This window comes from Chiloscyllium punctatum, chromosome 2 (genome assembly GCF_047496795.1).
Source record: "Chiloscyllium punctatum isolate Juve2018m chromosome 2, sChiPun1.3, whole genome shotgun sequence".
NCBI lineage: Eukaryota > Metazoa > Chordata > Chondrichthyes > Orectolobiformes > Hemiscylliidae > Chiloscyllium > Chiloscyllium punctatum.
In genome coordinates, this window is record NC_092740.1 from 18,037,318 (window position 1) to 18,058,497 (window position 21,180).

Below are 21,180 nucleotides of genomic sequence, written 5' to 3' on the forward strand. Positions count from 1 at the left end.
CACTGTGAAGTCCTAAACATTGACTCCAGACCCTATGGAATTCTCATAGTTGAAAAATGTGGCACTGGAAAAGCACAGCAGGTCAGACAGCATCAGAGGAGCAGGAGTGTCAACATTTCAGGCATAAGCCATTCATCAGGAATGTGGAAGGGGAGCCTACCTTCCCACCAGCCCCAGATTTCTCTCTCAGCCCCCTCCCCTACTACATGAAGAAGTGCTTACGCTTCAAATGTCGACTCTCCTGCTTCTCGGATGCTGCCTGACCTGCTGTGCTTTTCCAGCACTATGCTTTTCAACTCTGACTCTGCAGCATCTGCAGTCCTCACTGTCTATTATGAATTCTCATGTCAAACATGGGCAAGAATTAACCTTGGTTGAAAGTGTTTCTCATAAAAATCTCCAAGTTACAATATTAATCTTCAAACTCAGCATAAATAATGCACTGCCGTATGTAATGATTTTTCCTGTAATAACACGTTCAATATCAATGTGCACATGGTGAGAATTACAGAAAAAGTGATTTGGTGCATGCAGCATAACATGTCAGATCCTCAAATCTCATGGAATAACTTTCCATACAACTAACAGTTGTAATAAAAAAGATAAATTGTTACGAAACGTCCCAGAGGTAACGGAAATAGACCAGAATGACAAATTAGGAGAAAGTGAGGACCACCATTCCTGATGAAGGGCTTATGCCCAAAACATCAATTCTCCTGCTCCTCAGATGCTGCCTGTCCTGCTGCGCTTTTCCAGTGAAACACTCTCGATCCAGAATGATAAATTATTTGATATGAAAAATCACTTGTCCTAATTAAAATTGATAACCATCATCTTGTCAATCACGAGATCCAGTGAAATAAATCATCAGCAAAAGCCTTTTGATATCTAAAACAGCACTCTCAATCTCGAGATGACAGTATAATCTATTAAGAATATAGGAAAAACAACCTGAATGCCACTCTTCATGAATTGCACTTTGGTCACTGCTGCTTGCTGGATTTTCATCATCGTCCCCCTCTGCTCCATTCACTGACGATTCCGCATTATAAACACTTTCTTCAGGAGGACTTGAATTGGAAGCTACCTCCTCCTCCTCCTCCTCACTGAACTCTTCACTGGGCTGCTCCTGCAACAGACGCTCCATCGATTCCTGAAGCTCCTGTAGGTCATCTGCATCGCCTTCTCCAAATATACTGGAACACACAAATCATTGTGACTGCTTTCCTTTTTGATCAGAGTTAACTTTGATTATCTAGCCTGTTTCCACTCTTCATCCTCAGCCTCTGACACTGTCCCACTGAAGGTTGAGGAACAGCAGGTCCTCTTTTGATTAGACCTGATCATCTCAAAATGGAGTACAATGACTGGGGAATTTCTTAAATAACTGCTGGGCAATAAGTCTACTGTACACTTTTATATCACCTCTAAACCCATGTATTGTTGTTGCACCTATCCATGATTTGCCTTCCATTATTATCTAGTGTAGAAATTAATCAATCACTCCCACCCTTTAGCTTATAAGGGTGTGTGTGTGTGTGTGTGTGTGCGTGTGTGTGTGTGCGTGTGTGTGCGTGTGTGTGCGTGCGTGTGTGCGCGCAGGTGGGGGTGTCGGTGCGCAGGGAGATAGATGCAAATGTGATTCCACTATTTAAAAAGGAGATGGATGGAACAACTCTTTGGAACTGTAGACAAGGTGGCTAAACATCAGTGGGAGGAAAGCCAAAGGAACCACTCAATGTCGTAATTGAAAAATATCGAGAAACCAATAAGCAGTCAGCAAGGATTGCAAAAGGGTAAAAAAAATGCTTAACCAATCTTTATGAATGATCAGAAAATTAACAGGGAGTAGATAATGGTCATGTAGGAGATGGAACATATTTGGATTTTCAAAAGCCCTTTGATTAGTTAACACACAGTATACTCATGACTAAGGTTACAGCATATGAAGTCAAGGAACAGATTGTAGAATGAATTGCGAGCTAGTTAGAAAACGGAACTCTGAGGTTAAACAGAATGGATTAGATCAGCACAAGGTGGGAACTGGTGAATTCATGGGCTGATTCTTTTCATTTTCATTCATGGGTTGAGAATGGTGATGATGCTGCTTCTTTAACAAGGTTAGTTGTCCTTGCCTTTTTTTCCAGGAAGTCAGAAAGACACAGGGTCTGAAATGTCTGGGGTTTCAAGTTTTAAAAAAAACACTTGTACATTGAAAAGGGGAGTGGCCAGTTCTCCCAGCTCAGCTTTTCTCTGGTTTGGTTTGGTTTTGGCAGGCAGTCAGTGGTGAAGCTGCTAGACCCAAAGAAGCAGGTCCATGTGATCCTCTCTCTCTCGGACATCTCTCCTGTAAGATACTGTTGGATTTTACCTTTTTTTGGAAAGGGGTGTTTATGGAGATTGTTGCATCATTAAGTTGGGACAGTCTGTTCGCTTTTCGGATAGGTGAAGTTATTCTGAATTCTGTTCTCTTTTGTATTTCACTGTAAATAAATTCTGGTTTGTTTAAAATAAGTGATTGGGCCAGCGATGTCGCTCCTGGAATATCTGCATTACACCTGCTTAAAAAAACTAGCAAAGTTAGGGTCTGGACTACCTTCTTGAAATGTTGAGGGGGTCTGGCTTGGTCCATAACAGAATGTTGTCAGCTGGACCATCATTTATTACCCATCCCCAATTGCTCTCGAGATAGTAGAGGTAAGCTCTCTTCTTGAACTGCTATAAACCATGCGTTGCAGGTACATGTACAGTTCTGAGGGGGAGACAGTTCCAGGATTTTGACCAATAAGAATGAAGGAATGGCAATCTAGTTCCAAGTTGGGATCGAAGTGCAGCATGGTGGGGAACATGCAGGTAGTGGCATGCCCATGCAGCTGTTATCCTCATCATTCCAGGTGGTATAGCTTGTGGGTTTGGAAGGTGCTGTTGAAGGAGCTTGAGAGAGTTGTTAGTGTTCACCTTTGACACTGGTGGAGGAAATGAATGTCCAAGTTGTCCCGTGGTGCCAATCAAGCGGGTTCCTTTGTCCTGGGATGGTGCTGATTATGTCAACTGTTGTTCATAGTTTACATTAAACAATTTACAGGGGATAACAAACTAGAGGGTGAATATAACAGGAGGAAGTAATGAAAAAACAAAACTAGATTTAAGAATTGCAAAATAGGCCTGAATGTCACAAAATTGTTCAGATATAGGAGGCCATTTAGGTCATAGCGTCTATACCAGCTCTCCAAATGAAAGTCACATCTAGTGCCACTCTTGTCTTTTCATGTCATCCTGCATATTAAAAAAAGCAATCTAATTCCAAATTTAACCTAAGGAACATAGAATTTATATGGAAAAGAGGAGCAATAGGAGTCTAAGGTAGACATTCACAAATTACAGAAAGGTTAATAAAGCCATGAGAGAAACAGATCCCATCGTTTAACATGCTTTAACGAGGGAGAAAATTGTCAAGTAGAAAAGGTCACATGGAATTTTGGTTAGATGACACTTTAGATGTGTGAAATCCCGAATTCCATTTTTTGAAAAGGATACCGAAGTAATCCAGAAGATGGAAAGGAAGCTCACAAGCATAATAGCAAAATGAAAAGGGAGAATACATGGCAGGAAAAGCTGACAGGCTGGAACACACTTCTTACAAAGAGAAAGCTGGCCTCATTGAGGTCTTGAAAATTTGGAAAGGAATCCGAGAGATGTAACAAGAATGTTTGCAATTATGGGAGGGAACTAAAACTACAGGTCATAAAACGTGAGGTAGATGCTAACAAATAAAATAGCGAATGGTGGAGAAACTATTTATTTTAAACACTGATTTGAATACAAATCATGCTACACAGGCAAGCAACAGAAATGGGGAAGCTAGATAAGGGGGGAAAAGGGAAAGGAGGGGTGTACTGATAGAAGGAGATGAAGCGAGGCAGGTGGAGGCTCACATGGAACATAAGCATATACCATTCGGGCTCAATGAGTTTACAGCACGAGAACAAATCAATGTAATTTGGACATCACACACCAACAGCTACAGCACATGGCAGTGTCATACAGACAGACTACAGTAAGTAGAAATCAAAACAGATTTGTTCCATCGAGCCTCTTTGAGTCATGATCCAATGTAGCTTTGGGTAAATTCTAAAGGATTAAAATATTGATTGATGTATTGTTGTCACATGTACCATGATACAGTGAAAAGTGTTGATTAGCATGCTATATAGGCAGGTTGTACCAATAAAAAGGGCATCAGGGAAACAGAACAGAGTGCAGATTACAGTGGCATGATTCGCTGAGAGAGTGAGAGCGATCAGAACTGACATTTTAAGAGCCATTCAAAAGTCTGATAAGAGCAGGAACAAGCTGTTCTTGAATCTGTTTGTATGTGTATTGAAAAGCATTTACATCTTCTGCCCAAAAGGAAGAGGGTGGGAGAGACTATAACCAGGGTCGGAGGGTCTTTGACTTTGTAGGTTGCTTTCCTGAGGCAGCAGGAAATATCGATGGAGTTAGCAGATAGGAGCCTGGTTTGTGTGATGGACTGGGTTGTGTTCACAACTCACTGTAGTTTCTTGTGGTCATACCACGCTGTGACGCATCCAGATAGGATGCTTTCCATAGTGCATCTATAAAAATTAGTACAAGTCCTTGTAGCTATGCTAAATTTCCTTAGCCTCCTGGAGGGAAGTACAGAGATTGTTATGCTTTCTTGACCATTGCGTGGAGCAGGACAGATTGTTGGTGATTGTCACTCCCAGTAACTTGATGCTTTTGACCATCTCCACCTCAGCACCATCGTTGCAGTCAGAAGCTGCCCTCCACCTCACTTTCTGAAGCCAATGATCAGCTCCTTTGTTTTGCCTACATCAATGGACAGATTTTTGTTTTTACACCATGCGCTAAACACTCAATCTCTTTCCCTTATGTTGTGTTGTTTGAAATTCAACCTATAATGGTGATGTCATCAGCACACAGTTGGGGCAGAATTTGGCCATAGAGTCGTGAGTGTAGAAGGAATACACTAGGAGGCAGAGTACGTGGCCCCATGGACAACGTGTTGAGGATTATGCTGGAGAAGGTGTTGCCGCCTATTCTTACTGATTGTGGTCTATCGGTTAGGAACTGAGGATCCAATTATAGATGGGGAACCAGATCCTAGATCTCGGAATTCAAAGAGAGATGAGTTTGTTTGGAAATATGTTGTTGAAGGTGGAACTGTAGTCAATAAGTATGAACCTGACTTAAATATGCTTGAAGCATTTCATAATTATGGAGGTCAGAGCCACCAAATAATCGTCATTGGAGTACCTTGCATTATTTTTCTTTGGATTTGGAATAATGATGCTCTTCTTGAAGCATATGGGGGACTTTGGATTGTAACAGGAAGAGGTTAAAGATGTCTGCGAAGATCCTGCTCTGACCATCTAGCAGGAGTATGAGTGCACAGCTGGGGACTCCATCTTGGCCAGTCATTTTTCATGGTCCACTATCAAGAAGGCCAATCTAACGCCTGCAACAGTGACTGTGGGTACAGGTGAATCAGAGACTGTTGGGACAGGTGGCATTGTTTCACTGACCTTCTGTTCAAAGTGTGCTTGGAATGCATTGAGCTTGTTGTTGGGTAGGGATGGACTGTTGCCCTCAATTCTGCTTGAATTTGCTTTATAGCCAATGATGTAATGTAATCCTTGCCACTAACAACAGGTGGCCATGTGGTTGGTCTGGACCTCAGGCTTAGGTTAGCATTGCCTCTTAGGATCTTTGATAGCCTTGTGAAGGTCGTACCTGGATTTCCTGTGCATACCAGATATCCGGACTTGAATGCCTTAAACCTAGACTTCAATAGAAAGTGGATCTCCTGGTTCATCCATGGTTTCAGGATGGAGAACACTAAAGATTACCTCCTTTGGCACGTATTTACTAATACAGTCTGTGACAGTGATGGCATTTTCATTGAGGTTGGACTATGGACTAGTCCACTGACTCTGAGCAGTCCCATAGAAGCCCTTTTGTTACCTGAGACCAATACTGCATTACTTTCTGTACAGGGTCCTCATGCATCAATTTCTGCTTGTAAGCTGGAAGCAGCAGCAGAGTTCAGTGATCTGATTTTCCAAAATATGGACAGGGGAAATGGAACAGGGGGCATCTTTGATGGTTGTGTAGTAATGGTCAAACGTTTTGGATCTCTGGTGTGACAGGAGATGGGATGGTATTTTGGTATCCAAGCATCTCAAAAACTAAGAAAGCGATTGGCATTGTTTGTTAGACTTACATTAATTATTAAAGGTGTGGGACCTTCCCTCAAAAACTCCATTAAACGTATTCAATAAAGAAATTGTCTAGAATGCACGGAAAACAAGAATTGAAATAATTGCAAACATACGTGTCTGAATCAGAGTGGTACTCATCCTTGTTGGGCTCATCTTCTATTTCATCTAGTTCAAGATTATCCTCAGGAGCATCAGATGCATTAAGATCATCAACATAAGTCTTAAACATTTTGTTGAGGTCAGGGAGTGAACAGGTCCTTAGCATCTGCAAAGAGAGAATCTACACTAAAAACAAAGGAAAAACAGTGGCATTGAAGGCAGTCGAGAGAGGGTTCACTAAGCTGATACCAAGTACAGAGAGACTGTCTAATGAGGAGAGGTTGAGTACATTGGAAAATCAAAGAATGAAATTGTGACCTTAGTGAAAGATACAAGATTCTTCATGGACTTGACAGGGTAGACGCAGAGAGGCTGTTTCCCCTTGTGGGACAGCATTATCTCAGAGTAAGGAATCACTCTTTAAGACTGAAATCTACAGGAATTTCTTCTGAGGATAATGAATCAGTGGAATTCTTCGTAGCTCAGGGGTGTCAAGGCTGGGTCATTAAGTATATTCAAAGCTGAGACAGACAGATTTTTAATCAGTAAGGAATCAAGGATTCTAGGGAAAAGACAGAAAAGTGGAATTGACAATTGTCAGATCATCCATGATCTCAATGAATGGCTGAACGGACTTTTGGGACTGAATGGCTGATTTCTGCTCAGACACCTTGTGGTCTTTGTGGTGCATTACACCTCAGAAACAGAGAATGATGTTCACACAGAGCTGCAAGACAAAGGCTGCAGGGATTCAATGTTTGTAGCTTTTCAGCAGGCTTCCCTTCAGTCTGCCAGTGCCTAACCACTGAATAACATATGTGGACACTGATCACCATGAGCAAAAGCAACTGACATTGCTCAAGGGTCCCTGGTTTGTTACCTACTCTGAAAAGACATTACCAAAACTAGAGAGCTAAATCACTGATCACATTCACGCTACGTTCACGTCTTTGATACTGGTATTCTCCAGTTTCCAATTTGGTGTCATTTGTCAATTCAGATCTTATTTTCGGACTCAGAGCCATGAAAACAGAGCCAGTTACAGTCTGTCACCGATCTCTGCAGTAACCAATTATGTGAACCCTATGCTTTCCTGTTTTTTTCAGTCTTGAACCCACCTTGTGTGCCTGACTCATACCACATACCTTCTCACCTTGTGCATCTGTTGCTTTTGTGTGACACAATACCAAAAGCTGTGCAGAAATGGAAAATATCACATCCACAAGAATTTCCCACATCAACAAAGTTCATAACTTCTCTCAAAACTATTTTGGCTTCTTCTAACCAAACAGCGTCTTTTCTTTTGAAACATAACTAAGAGAGCAAAACAATAGCCTCCTCGGAAGAACAATCCAGCCATCCATGCTAGTTCGCTCAAGGTGCAGATTCACAGTTGAAATTTAACTCAAGTTAGTGTAAAATCTGGGAAGTCACAGGAAACATCATTGTATCTGGTTCACTAATGTCTTTCACATCTGCCAGTCTGACCTGATCTGGCTGATATGTGACTTCAGAGTTGCAGCAACATATCTGCCTCTTAATTACCCTCTGAAATGTCCTATTAAGCCACTCCGTTCAAAGGCATTTTGGGATGGGCAACAAAAACTGGCTTTTAGCAGTATTCCTGCATCTACTGATTCCCTGAAGGACTTGATCACTACCTCTGCGTTGGGTACTGTGAACACAACAAAGTGCTTGCATACCTTTGGGTTGTTTGCATCAAACAATCCAGTTGACAGCCCAATTAAGAGAGAATGTTTGTCTTTGAAATTTGCTGGTGATAATGACCAAAACAATGGCCTGGGGCCTGGTGACTCTTCCTGTGAGGATTCCCTTGACAACATAGCTGCTGCTCTGTCCTGTGGGCATGGCATCTTCTGGAAAAGAGGTTCACTTTCTCGGATTTCACTCCTGCAACATTCTATTTGATAAAGAAAATGGTTTAAGTACAGTTTGCTGTGGATTAAAATATATGTGTTTTTAGTAAAAATGAAATTAACTATTCAGGCATGTCACTTATGGTTTTGGTCATTTATATATTTTCATTCCCATGGCAGAATCTGATCCTGAACTGAAAAGTAATTGTATACAAGACAGCGCTGATTTGACAAAGCGTTGCATAAATAACACAACAGAAAGGGTTCCGATAAGATTTACAAGGATGTTGCCAGGGTTGGACGATTTGAACAATTGGGAAAGGCTGAACAGGCTGGGTTGTTTTCCCTGGGGTGTCAGAGGCTGAGGGGTGACCTTACAGAGGTTTACAAAATTATGAGGGGCATGGATAGGGTAAATAGTCAAAGTCTTTTCCCTGGGTTGAGGGAGTCCAGAACTAGAGGGCATAGATTTAGGGTGAGAGGGGAAAGATATAAAAGAGACCCAAGGGGCAACTTTTTCACACAGAGGGTGGTACGTGTATGGAATGAGCTGCCAGAGGAAGTGGTGGAGGCTGGTGCAATTGCAACATTTAAGAGGCATTTGGATGGGTATATGAATAGGAAGGGTTTGGAGGGATATGGGCCGGGTGCTGGCAGGTGGGACTAGATTGGGTTGGGATATCTGGTCAGTATGGACAGGGTGGATCGAAGGGTCTGTTTCCATGCTGTACATCTCCATAACTCTGACTATGAGAATCCAAAAAGTAAAAGACTACTCAGGATATTTAGCCATGTTAAAACAAAACAAATTTTACTTTGAGTCCAATTTCTGCCTCATTGCTCGAAATAACAATAAAAAAGGACTCTGGAGTTGAAGGCAGAAAACCATTTCCATTGGGTAACATATTGAAAATGGAAGTTTCTCCATTTTTAGGAGATAAAGGAAATTGATTAAGTTAAAATAAAAACACTTGGCACTGACCAGCATCCACTTTGCCGTCTGGCATTTCACTGTATTTGTTGGTTTTGAGCACATCCTCCTCTGTCTTTTCTGCCTGAGCAACAGCACCATCTAGTGATCTGGGTAAACACAATAAAACAAGACTCAGTCTGCAAAATGTGCTCATGTGCAATATCAACAAACATACAAGACAAAACACAAAGACAAACCTAAGAAACACAGAGTCCTCACTTGCAAAATCACTACAAAGTCTCAATTATGATCTGGTGGAGTTGGTGTTGAACTGGGTGGACAGAGTTAAAAAAAAAATCACACAACACCAGGCTATAGTCATAGTCAATCAGGTTTATTGAGAAGCACTAGCTTTCATCAGAAGGTGCAGCGCTCCAAAAGCAAGTGCTTCCAAGTAAACCTGTTGGACTAAAACCTGGTGCTGTGTGATTTTTAACTCATGATTAAGATGCTGTCTCTAGCAAACTAAATTGTTTTGAAACATGCAGCAGCACAAATTAATTTTTGTATGCATTTTGACAGTTACAGAATTTACAGGACAATACTTCCTCAGAAAATATACTTGATTCAGTGCCAGATCTGCATGTACCAATGTACTGTAAAAGGGATCACTGGCAACAGTATCTTTATTATCAAGAACTGAGTTTCACCTCGAGTAATAACTACTTTCAGTATGTGGCCGGATAGGCCAAGATTTAAAGCAGATTTCTATTTGCTTTTTACTTGGAAAGTTTAACAACTGATGAAAGAAGTTTTCAGAACAGTAAAATCTTTCAGCAGACAGGATCCCTTCCATGATGGATTAAGAAATGCACAAATTGTCCACAGTATGCAAGCCTTGATCCGACACACCGATATTACAAGTGACTATACTTCCAAAATTACTTAATTGGCTGCAGAGTGTCTTGGGGCATATTTGGGTTACGAAATAACTAAATAAATACAAATCTGTGTATTTTCACAGTACTACACTGAACATGTAAATTAAGGCAACAATGGCACAATTAAAACATTTACAACAATACCCAATAGAAAGCCAGTTCAGTCCATTCACCTTTTCGTATCACTTTCTTTTTCCCAGGCACCAAATGTAATGGGGGCCACAGGCATTTTATCTTTACTTATATGTTCTCCTTCTTCTAGTGCCTCAGTTTCCAAGTCCTCTGGCTCTGAAGGGAACACAGAAACGTTTGGTGAACTAATAACTAAAGTCTGAATTGTTTCATAAAGTGCTCTTTGGGAAAAGACAAGCTCATGGCTTTATCAATGCTATCTCCTCACACACCAATAAAAAGTGATTACCCAATTGTGACACTCATTCACACACACACACACACACTTTTAGGGCTCCCTAATATATTTGGAAATTGTTTAATAGTCATAAAATTAAATATGTATAGCATGTCAAATATATTCCAGAAATAATAAACACGCAAGACTGCCTTAGTTTGATCTTCTAACAAATGTCAATGCAGCATCACAATTCAGTCAAAAATTTAAGTGTGGCAAACAAACTTGCATTTCCCCAGCTTTGACAAAACCTTGTAACCATTTATATAAAGGTCAGACTACAGTTACCAGATATACTGATGAGAGATGAAAGGCAAAAAGTTCAAAAATAGTGTTCAAACACCACACTGTTGCATTCAGATATACAGAGGAATCTCAATTATCTGAATACCAATTATCCGAAAATCGGATTATCCAAAGGAGATCTCGAGGTCCCGATAGGAAATTTACATCAAAGACATGTTTCCAACATCGCATCTTTTGTTAATAGTGAATAAACAAGCAATGTCACTGACATCCCACCCCTCTCTCTCTCTCCCCACACTTTCCCTGGAGTTCTACAGAGGGGTGTACCTTAAAACCCACCCGGCTTCCCCAGATAATCTGTCCAACATTGTCCTGTAAAGGGCAAACGTGGAACCTTTCAAAAAGGTGCAGTAAAAAGTGGTGACTGTGGCTGTGTGCGCACGCACACATTTTATTTGGAGACTGACCACACAAAGGAAGCAGCAGCAGTCTTGTTGGTGTCCAGTCCGGCTGCCCCAGAGAGGGGGAGTGGCCGGTGTTGGGTGTGGATGGGGGTGCGGGTGTGAGGTGGAGCTGGACTGGGTTGGGGGCGGGGGGGGGGGGGGGGGCCGTAATGGGGGCAGCGTTGGACAGGGATGGGGGTGGGTGGGAGAGTGAGGGTGCAGGGGCAGTGCTGGACCGGGCAGGGTCAGTGCTGAACAGGGATGGGGGTGGGTGGGTGAGGGTGAGGGTGAGGGTGAGGGTGAGGGTGAGGGTGGCAGTGCTGGACGGGTATGGGGGATGGGGATGGGGTGGGTGGGTGAGGGTGAGGGTGCAGGGGGCAGTGCTGGACGGGGCAGGGTCAGTGCTGAACAGGGATGGGGGTGGGTGGGTGAAGGTGAGGGTGAGGGTGAGGGTGCGGGGGGCAGTGCTGGACGGGTATGGGGGATGGGGATGGGGTGGGTGGGTGAGGGTGAGGGTGCGGGGGGCAGTGCTGGACAGGTATGGGGGATGGGGATGGGGTGGGTGGGTGAGGGTGAGGGTGCGGGGGGCAGTGCTGGACAGGTATGGGGGATGGGGATGGGGTGGGTGGGTGAGGGTGAGGGTGCGGGGGGCAGTGCTGGACAGGTATGGGGGATGGGGATGGGGTGGGTGGGTGAGGGTGAGGGTGCGGGGGGCAGTGCTGGACGGGTATGGGGGGAACAGTGCTGGACGGGAATGTGGGGGTGGGCAGGTGCGGGGAACAGTGCTGGACGGGAATGTGGGGGTGGGCAGGTGCGGGGAACAGTGCTGGACGGGAATGTGGGGGTGGGCGGGTGCGGGGAACAGTGCTGGACGGGAATGTGGGGGTGGGCAGGTGCGGGGAACAGTGCTGGATGGGGATGGGGGATGGGGGAATGGGGGATAGGGGTGCTGGGGGGAGTGCTGGACGGGTGCAGAGGGGCAGTGCTGGACGGTGGGGGGGGGGGGTAGTGCTGGATGGGGATGGGGATGGGGGTGCTGAGGGACAGTGTTGGACAGGGTCAGTGGTGGGGGGACAGTGCTGGACAGGGATGAGGGGTGCAGGGGGCAATGTTGGACAGGGACGGGGGTGGGGGTGCTGGGGGGCAGTGCTGGACAGGGATGGGGATGGGGGTGGGGGTGGGGGGGGCAGTACTGGACAGTGATGGAGGGTGGTGTCAGGGAGCGGTATTGGCCAGGGGCGGTAGGCAGTGGTATTGCAGGCTGGGTCTTACGCACCTGTGTGCTGCTGCAGTCTCCTGAACTGGAAGCAGACTTTAAATACTCTGAGCCTCAGAGGAAAGGCGTTTAACCGAAATATTGATTATCTGAACGAAATAGTGCCTGCCTGTCTCGTTCGGATAATTGAGGTTCCCCTGTATATGTCCCATGTACATATAACTACCATCATCTACTCTCTGCATTTCAACTGATAATAGGTCGTGACTGTATCTAGTAACTTGCTTGCAAGAAATGCGGCAAGAACTACGTACTCATTTACAGTGCATCAGGAGATGACTGTTCTAGACTTAGAATGTCTCAGGTTTCATAGAACATAGAACAATACAGCACAGAACAGGCCCTTCGGCCCACGATGTTGTGCCGAACTTCTAACCTAGATTAAGCACCCATCCATGTACCTATCCAAATGCCACTTAAAGGTCGCCAATGATTCTGACTCTACCACTCCCACGGGCAGCGCATTCCATGCCCCCACCACTCTCTGGGTAAAGAACCCACCCCTGACATCTCCCCTATACCTTCCACCCTTCACCTTAAATTTATGTCCCCTTGTAACACTCTGTTGTACCCGGGGAAAAAGTTTCTGACTGTCTACTCTATCTATTCCTCTGATCATCTTATAAACCTCTATCAAGTCACCACTCATCTTTCGCCGTTCCAACGAGAAAAGGCCGAGAACTCTCAACCTATCCTCGTACGACCTACTCTCCATTCCAGGCAACATCATGGTAAATCTTCTCTGCACCCTCTCCAAAGCTTCCACATCTTTCCTAAAGTGAGGCGACCAGAACTGCACACAGTACTCCAAATGTGGCCGAACCAAAGTCCTGTACAGCTGCAACATCACTTCACGACTCTTGAATTCAATCCCTCTGCTAATGAACGATAATACTCCATAGGCCTTCTTACAAACTCTATCCACCTGAGTGGCAACCTTCAAAGATCTATGTACATAGACCCCAAGATCCCTCTGTTCCTCCACCTGACCAAGAACCCTACCATTAACCCTGTATTCCGCATTCTTATTTGTTCTTCCAAAATGGACAACCTCACACTTGGCAGGGTTGAACTCCATCTGCCACTCCTCAGCCCAGCTCTGCATCATATCTAAGTCCCTCTGCAGCCGACAACAGCCCTCCTCACTGTCCACAACTCCACCTATCTTCGTATCATCTGCAAATTTACTGACCCACCCTTTGACTCCCTCATCTAAGTCATTAATAAAAATTACAAACATTACAAATTTCAATGCATCCTTTCTTATGAAGTTTTAATATTGATGTGTTTTCCAATATATCAGGAATAGTTGGTTTAGAAAAAGGATTCTTTGGTTGAGCAAAGACACGCAAGAATTATTTTTTTCCATACTCAAAAGGTCTTGCACAAGACATGGAGTCATTTGTTTGGTGTGCCAGCCAAAGTTAAAACCAACAAGTAACCACAGGTTTTAACACCATCAAATACTATGCCATACCCAGTGCAACACCTGAATCCAATGCTTGCTACACATTAAGCAAGGATTTTTTTGGCCATAAGCAAGACAATGGTGGTATGGTGGCACAGTAGTTAGCACTGCTGCCTCACAGCGCCAGAGACCCAGGTTCAATTCCCGCCTCCGGCAACTGTCTGTATGGAGTTTGCACATTCTCCCAGTGTCTGCGTGGGTTTCCTCCGGGTGCTCCGGTTTCCTCCCACAGTCCAAAAAGTGTGCAGGTTAGGTGAATTGGCTGTGCTAAATTGCCTGTAGTGTTAGGTAAAGGGGTAAATGTAAGGGAATGGGTCTGGGTGGGTTGCTCTTCGGAGGGTCAGTGTGGACTTGTTGGGCTGAAGGGCCTGTTTCCACACTAAGTAATCTAATCTAATTTTCTGTAAATCCTCAGCATACTGGAGTGGTCAATTAAAATACTCAGTTGCCAAGAACCTTTATCAGTACATTCAGCCTCATTTAGAGAGCTTCCTAATGATGGCAAATGTAATGCCACAATTTAAGCAAGGAGAGAGGGAGGGAAATAAAACAAAAATTACAAAGCAAATGACCCGAACACCAATAGTAGTGAAAATGTGACAATTGATTATAAAGGGTGCAAGAACGGGAGACTTGGTAACTATCAATAGGGTTAGACAAAGTCAACAGGTGATGAAAGGGAAATCACATTTGAAAAACCTATTGGGGTTTTGAGATGTAATCTGGGAGAACCAGCGGACTATCTGGTGTATTTAGATTTTCAGAAAGCTTTTGACAGGCTTTGAAGAAGGTTCGTGTGCAAGATTAATCCAGATGGGTTTGGGATAATATACTGACAAGGACTGAGAATTAGTAAGTAAACAGGAAACAGAGTAGGAATAAAATCTCTGTCTCTTTTGGAGTGAAGGACAGTGACTAGTAGGGAGCCACAGGGATCAGTGTCTGGGCTATATCAAATGAATCAAATGCAATATTGCCAAGTTTGTTGATGATGCAAATCGAGGAGGAACTGAAAAACTGTTAAGCAGAAAATAAAGAGGCTTCAAGGTGAGCTAAGTGAAAAGGGTAAGTGGGCAAATACATGACAGATGCAGTAGGTCACAGATAAATACAAAGTTGTCCACTTCAGTGTGAAAAACAGAACAGCAGATTTATTTTTTAAAAAATGGTGATAAATTGGGAAGTTCACCAAGGTTGTGAAAAGTTGCTCTGTAACTCCAAGTTCTGTCTTTCTTTATGCCAACACAGAAGGCACCAACTGGTTAGGGCATTTTGAATGCAATTCAGGTCTCCCTGCTATAGGAAGGATGTTGTGAAACTGGAAAGGATTCAGAAAAGATTTACTAGGATGTTGCCAGGGTTGGAGGGTTTAAGCTATAGGGAGAGGCTGAATACACTGGGGTTATTTTCCCTGGAGCATTTGAGGCTGAGGGGTGACCTCATAGAAGTTTATAAATTCATGAGGGGCACAGATACAGTGAATAGGCAAGGATAGTGGAGTCTGAAACTAGGAGGCCATGGATCTAAGGAGAGAGGGGTAAGATATAAAAAGAACCGAAGGGGAATTTTTTTAATGCAGAGGGTGGAATGAGCTGCCAGAGGAGGTTGTTTAAAAGGCAGCTGGACATGTAAATTTAAGGGTTTAAGAGGGATATGGGCCAAGTGTTGTCAAGTAAGACTCGATTAATTTAGGATGTCTGGTTGGTAGGGATGAGTTGGATTGAGGGGCTTGTTTCCATGCATACAGCTCCATGACTCTAATTAAAAAGAATCACAAGCTGCACTAGGCCAGTAATTTCTTTCGAAACAAATTTAAGGTGCAAAGATCTATCAAGTGATCAAATCAGCAAGCTACTTAATAGCAAATTGACAAGTAGAGTTTATTTGCTGTATTCAAGTAGTACAGGGCAATCCCCATATCCAAGGAGTACTTTTCCACTGTTTACCGTGGCCTGAACATATGATAGGGAACCTTCCAGAACCAGGGACCAGGGGTCTGCCGGGAAGGTAAATTTTCCATTAAAATGAACGGGTTTGCTCCTATCTGCCATTTCGGGCTTCCATGGTAGGTCTTGGGACATATCCCCCGTGGGAAGCGGGGACCACTGTACATACAAATCCTAAAACACTTCCAAGCCCTCCAAAATGAATGAATGTCATTTTACCCAAGTTAAAGCATCTATATTGCTGTGCTACAGGATAGCATAGGAACAGACCTTTGTCCCAACAGGTCCAGACTACTGTTTATCCTACCACCACTCCATCTAATCCCATCAGTCTATTCTTTATACTACTTGAACATATCAGTGTTTGTTATTTCAAATATTTCATGGTCACATCTAACAAAGAATGAGGAACATAAGCAAAATATTTTTAAAAATTACCTTCTATCTTCTCATCAAACTCTACTGGTTTTGACACAGAAATAGATTTTTCACTTGACTGAGCATCCTCCATCTCTAATTGGTCTGCTGTTTGAATTTCTGATGAGGCTGCCTGGCCAGGAGCAATTACTGAAATTTCAACAGTTTCATTGGGACCTTTTTGACACATGCTGTCATTGGCAGCATCAATGACCAGTGTGAGTGTCTCTTCAGTCGTTTCAGCCTGAGAGTCTTTTGCTGGGTACAAACAAAGAGGGGAAAAAGCAAAAAAAAAAATGAACATCTACGATTCCCATCCTGAAACCCATTTCAATTAATAAAGATTTGTTTCACAGTGCACAAAGCCCATGAGTTTGGGTGCTGAGGATAACTGCATCCACCTGTTGATCCCAAAAATAAAACACAATCCAAAGTTTTCTAATTACTTACTTTTAACGGAGGGTTCATCCAACAACATTCCTGTCTGAAGTTGCAGTTCTGCTTCCCCTAAAGCTTTCAAAACAGTATCAGAAGGTTCTTTCTCCCAAACTTTACGAGGTTCATCTTTAAGGAACAGTTGGATAACTTCTCCCGAGGTCTGAGCTATTATTTTTAAATAGACAAAGCATACGTCATTAGCAGGTTAGATCTTTGTGCAATCAAGTTGGCAAATCATCACAGAAATTAAACTCCACATGTACAAGGCACCCTTGACCTGACCGGTCATCAGTCAGATTCCTGCATTCAACTGCTTTTTTGCTGTAACCCTCACCAGTGAACGAATATGGTTAAAACACAGTTGTTCCACACTCACTTCCTAAAGCCCTGACAGAGAAACAAGCTGATCCTGTAATCACACACAATTGCGATTAACTGTTTCACTCTAGTGGCTGCTCACTGCATAGGGCTACAAGTACAGAGTAACTTAGTTGTCGCAAAATTCCAGCCGAACCTGCTCTTTAACAGCAAGAAAATCAATACCACAGGAAAAGATGAGGAGTAAATTTGGGGGGGAAAATACAGAAGGCCAAAAATTAAAACAAAATGTAGCAGAACATTTCCAAGATTAGACAAATAGAAAGCTAGACAATCAATAGCTTGCATCATGTGAAATATTCACATTAGATGGTCGTATTGCGACCAGATTTCGCATGGTGTTACAGTTGTAAGGAGAAAGGGAATTAGTGTCGAACTTCGTGGAGTTTTACATACAAATACGAATCATTTCGCCTTCACACAAGCATCCTCTCACCCTGACTTTGGAGAAGATTTGTAGCTCAGGTCGTAAGTTTGCTCACGGAGCTGGTGGATTTGTTCTCAGACATTTCGTCGCCATGCTGGGTAACATCATCAGTGAGCCTCCAGTGAAGCATTGGTGTTCTGTCCCGCTTGCTATTTATCTGTCTCCGTCTGTTTGGTGGATGATATCATTTCCAGTTCGGTTTCTGAGAGGTTGGTAAATGGAATCCAAATGTATATGTTTGTTAATGGAGTTCTGGTTTGAATGCCAGGTCTCGAGGAACTCCTGTGCGTGTTTTTGTTTAGCCTGGCCCAGGAGGGATGTATTGTCCCAGTCAAACTGGTGTCCCTCTTGGGCTGTGTGGATGGATACCAGTCATGTCTTTTGGTGTTCATGTATCCTGGTGGCTAATTTCCTGCCCAACTGTCCAATGTAATGTTTGTCGCACTCCTTGCAGGGTATTTTGTATACGGCATTTGTTCTGCTGGTTTTTGGTACAGGGTTCTTTAACTTCATCAGGAGCTGTTTCAGTTTGGGGTTAGGTCTGTGGACTACCATGATGCCTAGGGGCCTGAGTAGTCTGGTCTTCATCTCTGAGATGTCTTTGAAGTATGATAGGGTGGTGAGAATCCATGGGCGTGTTGTGTCTTCCTGTTTAGGTTTGTTGTGCAGGAAACGGCAGACTGTATTTATTGGGTACCCAGTTATTCCTGAATACATTGTACACAACGTATTCAGGAACAACAGGTCACCCGATAAGCGCAGTCTGCCAACTCCTGCTCAACAGACCTAAACAGGAAGACCAGAATACATGAACACCAAAAGAAATGATCAACTATCACTGGTATCCAAACACACAGACGAAGAGGAACATCAGTTCGACAATCCATCCATCTTGGGACAAGCTAAACAAAACCATGAAAAGGAGTTCCAAGAGGCCTGACATTCAAACTAGAATTGCATTAAACAAACATATCGATTTGGACCCCATTTACTAACCTCTCAGAAACAGAACTGGAAATTATATCACCCACCACAACAAACCGAGACAGTTAAATAGCAAATGGGACAGAACATCAACGCTTCATCACTGATGTTATCTAGCATGGTGACGAGAGGTCTGAGAACAAATCCACTAGCTCAGCAAGCAAACTTACAAGCGGATCCTGTCAGTCGTATATTACCTAATAGTAAAAGCCTTCTTTTTCTTTCATGTACAGATTCTCTTGCCCTTAAATTTATCATCAAGTGTTCTTGTATAATATATTCAACACTGTCTGGGTAAAAGTCACTCCCTGACTGACATATTGGATTTGTTAGGGAGTACCTTGCATTTATTTTGGATTCTCTCCCTTGTGGGAGTACAATCTTCAAATTGATCTGAACAAACCCCGTCATGACTTGGAAAACAGATTAGATGCCCTCTCACTGTTGTCAGCACCCACAATGCCTAAATCCTGACTACAGCCAATACTCATTGAGCTCCAACACTCATCCTTCTTGACTATACCAAGCCAATTGGTTCAAGGGGAGAACAATTACTTCCTGGTACCGTGTTGAGCAGGATATTAATTACCTAGCTTTAACTGGTGGCATTTCATTTGGTGTGCACTGTGCACCTTCCTGTAGATTTCTTAATTTTAGCATTAACTTTTATTTTAAAGTGCATCGTTGGCATTGAAAGTAAAGCTATGAACTCTTCTTCATTCTCACCTTTTGTCCCTGAGCAGGATTCTTCAAGTGTGAGCTGTGCGAGAGGAAATACAGGTGGAGGCTCCGCTTCCCACTTCTTTCTTTCCCCTGCGAAGGGAGGCCCGCTCTCGAGCTGCTCTTCAGGTTGAAGCCGATTAGTTTTTGACAGCTCAGCACTTGTCTGGTGTGATACTGTAGCTGAATCATGGTTTTCCTGAGATTTAAAATGTTGATTTAGCCTGCGCAAAATTTCTTGCTTCTCCTTCTGGAAGAAAGGCAATAAAATTTAGTTTTTGTCCAAAGTGGGAACTTTGTAGGAAAAAGGTTCTAGCTGACGACAGTTAATCAGAGGTCACAACAACATAGCCATATTTGGAAACATCAAGGAAAGGGAAATATCAAAGACTCTAAGAACAATGGTCCAGATGTTCTCTCTCTAGATGGTTGGGGGCCACATGTACCCTGAAAGACAAGTGTTGTGCCATGCGAAGCCTCAACGCATGAGGTGAAATTTCCCAATGGGCAGTTACCCAGCAGTAACCCTCTGAGAAAATCCCTAACTCTGAGTTAGTCAGACTTGAGGGTTTTGTTTTAGAGTCAGATGTACAGCATGGAAACAGACCCTTTGGTCCAACCCGTCCATGCTGACCAGATATCCCAACCCAATCTAGTCCCACCTGCCAGCACCCTTACTTGACTACTTTGCTATGGGAAGTGGGAGGGATAAAGAATCTGCCACCCTGGCCTCTGCATCCACCTTACCCCCTTGGCACTTCACTCCCTCTCCCAATGACGTTCTCTCAGCGGCTGCCAAAGTTCCAATGGGGTCTAAAACCTTGATAAAACAGGCTGCGTCAGAAAAAAGGGACATGTTTCAACACCAGCTCACTGATGCTGGCTGCATGGATTCCTGGCCTGGACCAAAATGCCACAGTTCGGAAGGATCTTTACCTGGAAATTCACACAAGAGGACTCCTCCAAAGCTAAATATGTATGGTTTTGTCAGGTTAGGATACAAAATAGGGTTTCCTGACCTTGATTGGAAAATGTGGGCCATTGTGTGGTGATCGAGAATGACAAAGAACAATAGGCCAAATAAATGCTGACCAATATGTTCCACAATATAGGCTATGGCTTGGAGTTGAAAATGTGTTGCTGGAAAAGCGCAGCAGGTCCGGCAGCATCCAAGGAACAGGAGAATCGACGTTTCGGGCATAAGCCCTTCTTCAGGATTCCTGAAGAAGGGCTTATGCCCGAAACGTCGATTCTCCTGTTCCTTGGATGCTGCCTGACCTGCTGCGCTTTTCCAGCAACACATTTTCAGCTCTGATCCCAAGCATCTGCAGTCCTCACTTTCTCCTATGGCTTGGAGTTATCAAGAAAGCTATGGAGACAAAGCACTTAAAATATGCTGGACGTGCCACTGGTTTCTTCCGAGTTCTAGATTGATTGATTATGCCCGTGTGCCTGATAGCAACACATGAAGAGGAGCACATTACTCGTCTGTCAGGTTTACATCACCATTCAATTCGGTCCTAGCTGATCATCCAACTACCATTTTCCTACCCTTAATTCATTTGTCTCCAGAAATCTATCACTTTCTTTCAACACATTTAATGATTGAACCTCTGCAGCCTACTTGTGCAGATAACTTCGAAGATTCATCAGCTTTTGAATGAAAGAATTTCTCATCTGTAACTTAAAATCCCTTATCCTAAGATTATATATTCTGGATCTGGACTCATCAGCCAAAAAGGTACTACTCGATCTATTTCCAGCCTGACACACCCTGTAAAAATTTTGTAAATTTCAATTAGATTAAATTCCCTAAAACGTGTGGAATCAGGCCCTTTGGCCCAACCAGCCACACCGACCCTCCGAAGAGTAACCCACCTAGACCCATTTCCCTCTGACTAATGCGCCTAGCACTATTCTTCAATATTAAAGGGA

At 43.4% G+C, this 21,180-nt stretch overlaps 1 protein-coding gene across 8 annotated transcripts in view; it reads right to left on the minus strand.

The window, feature by feature from the left end:
- The window catches only part of nek1 (NIMA-related kinase 1), a 165,065-nt gene that overhangs the window by 32,432 nt on the left and 111,453 nt on the right, over positions 1-21,180 (minus strand). For 6 of the 8 annotated variants that reach the window (XM_072594483.1, XM_072594508.1, XM_072594523.1 and 3 more), the window contains 8 exons: positions 19,252-19,495; positions 16,749-16,901; positions 16,320-16,556; positions 10,267-10,381; positions 9,222-9,319; positions 8,066-8,283; positions 6,377-6,528; positions 952-1,196 (listed from right to left, as the gene is read on the minus strand). In XM_072594483.1, coding sequence (XP_072450584.1) covers positions 952-1,196; positions 6,377-6,528; positions 8,066-8,283; positions 9,222-9,319; positions 10,267-10,381; positions 16,320-16,556; positions 16,749-16,901; positions 19,252-19,495 — 1,462 coding nt within the window. The remainder of the gene's footprint in view (positions 1-951; positions 1,197-6,376; positions 6,529-8,065; positions 8,284-9,221; positions 9,320-10,266; positions 10,382-16,319; positions 16,557-16,748; positions 16,902-19,251; positions 19,496-21,180) is intronic. The other 2 variants (XM_072594516.1, XM_072594475.1) reach the window with 1 other exon arrangement.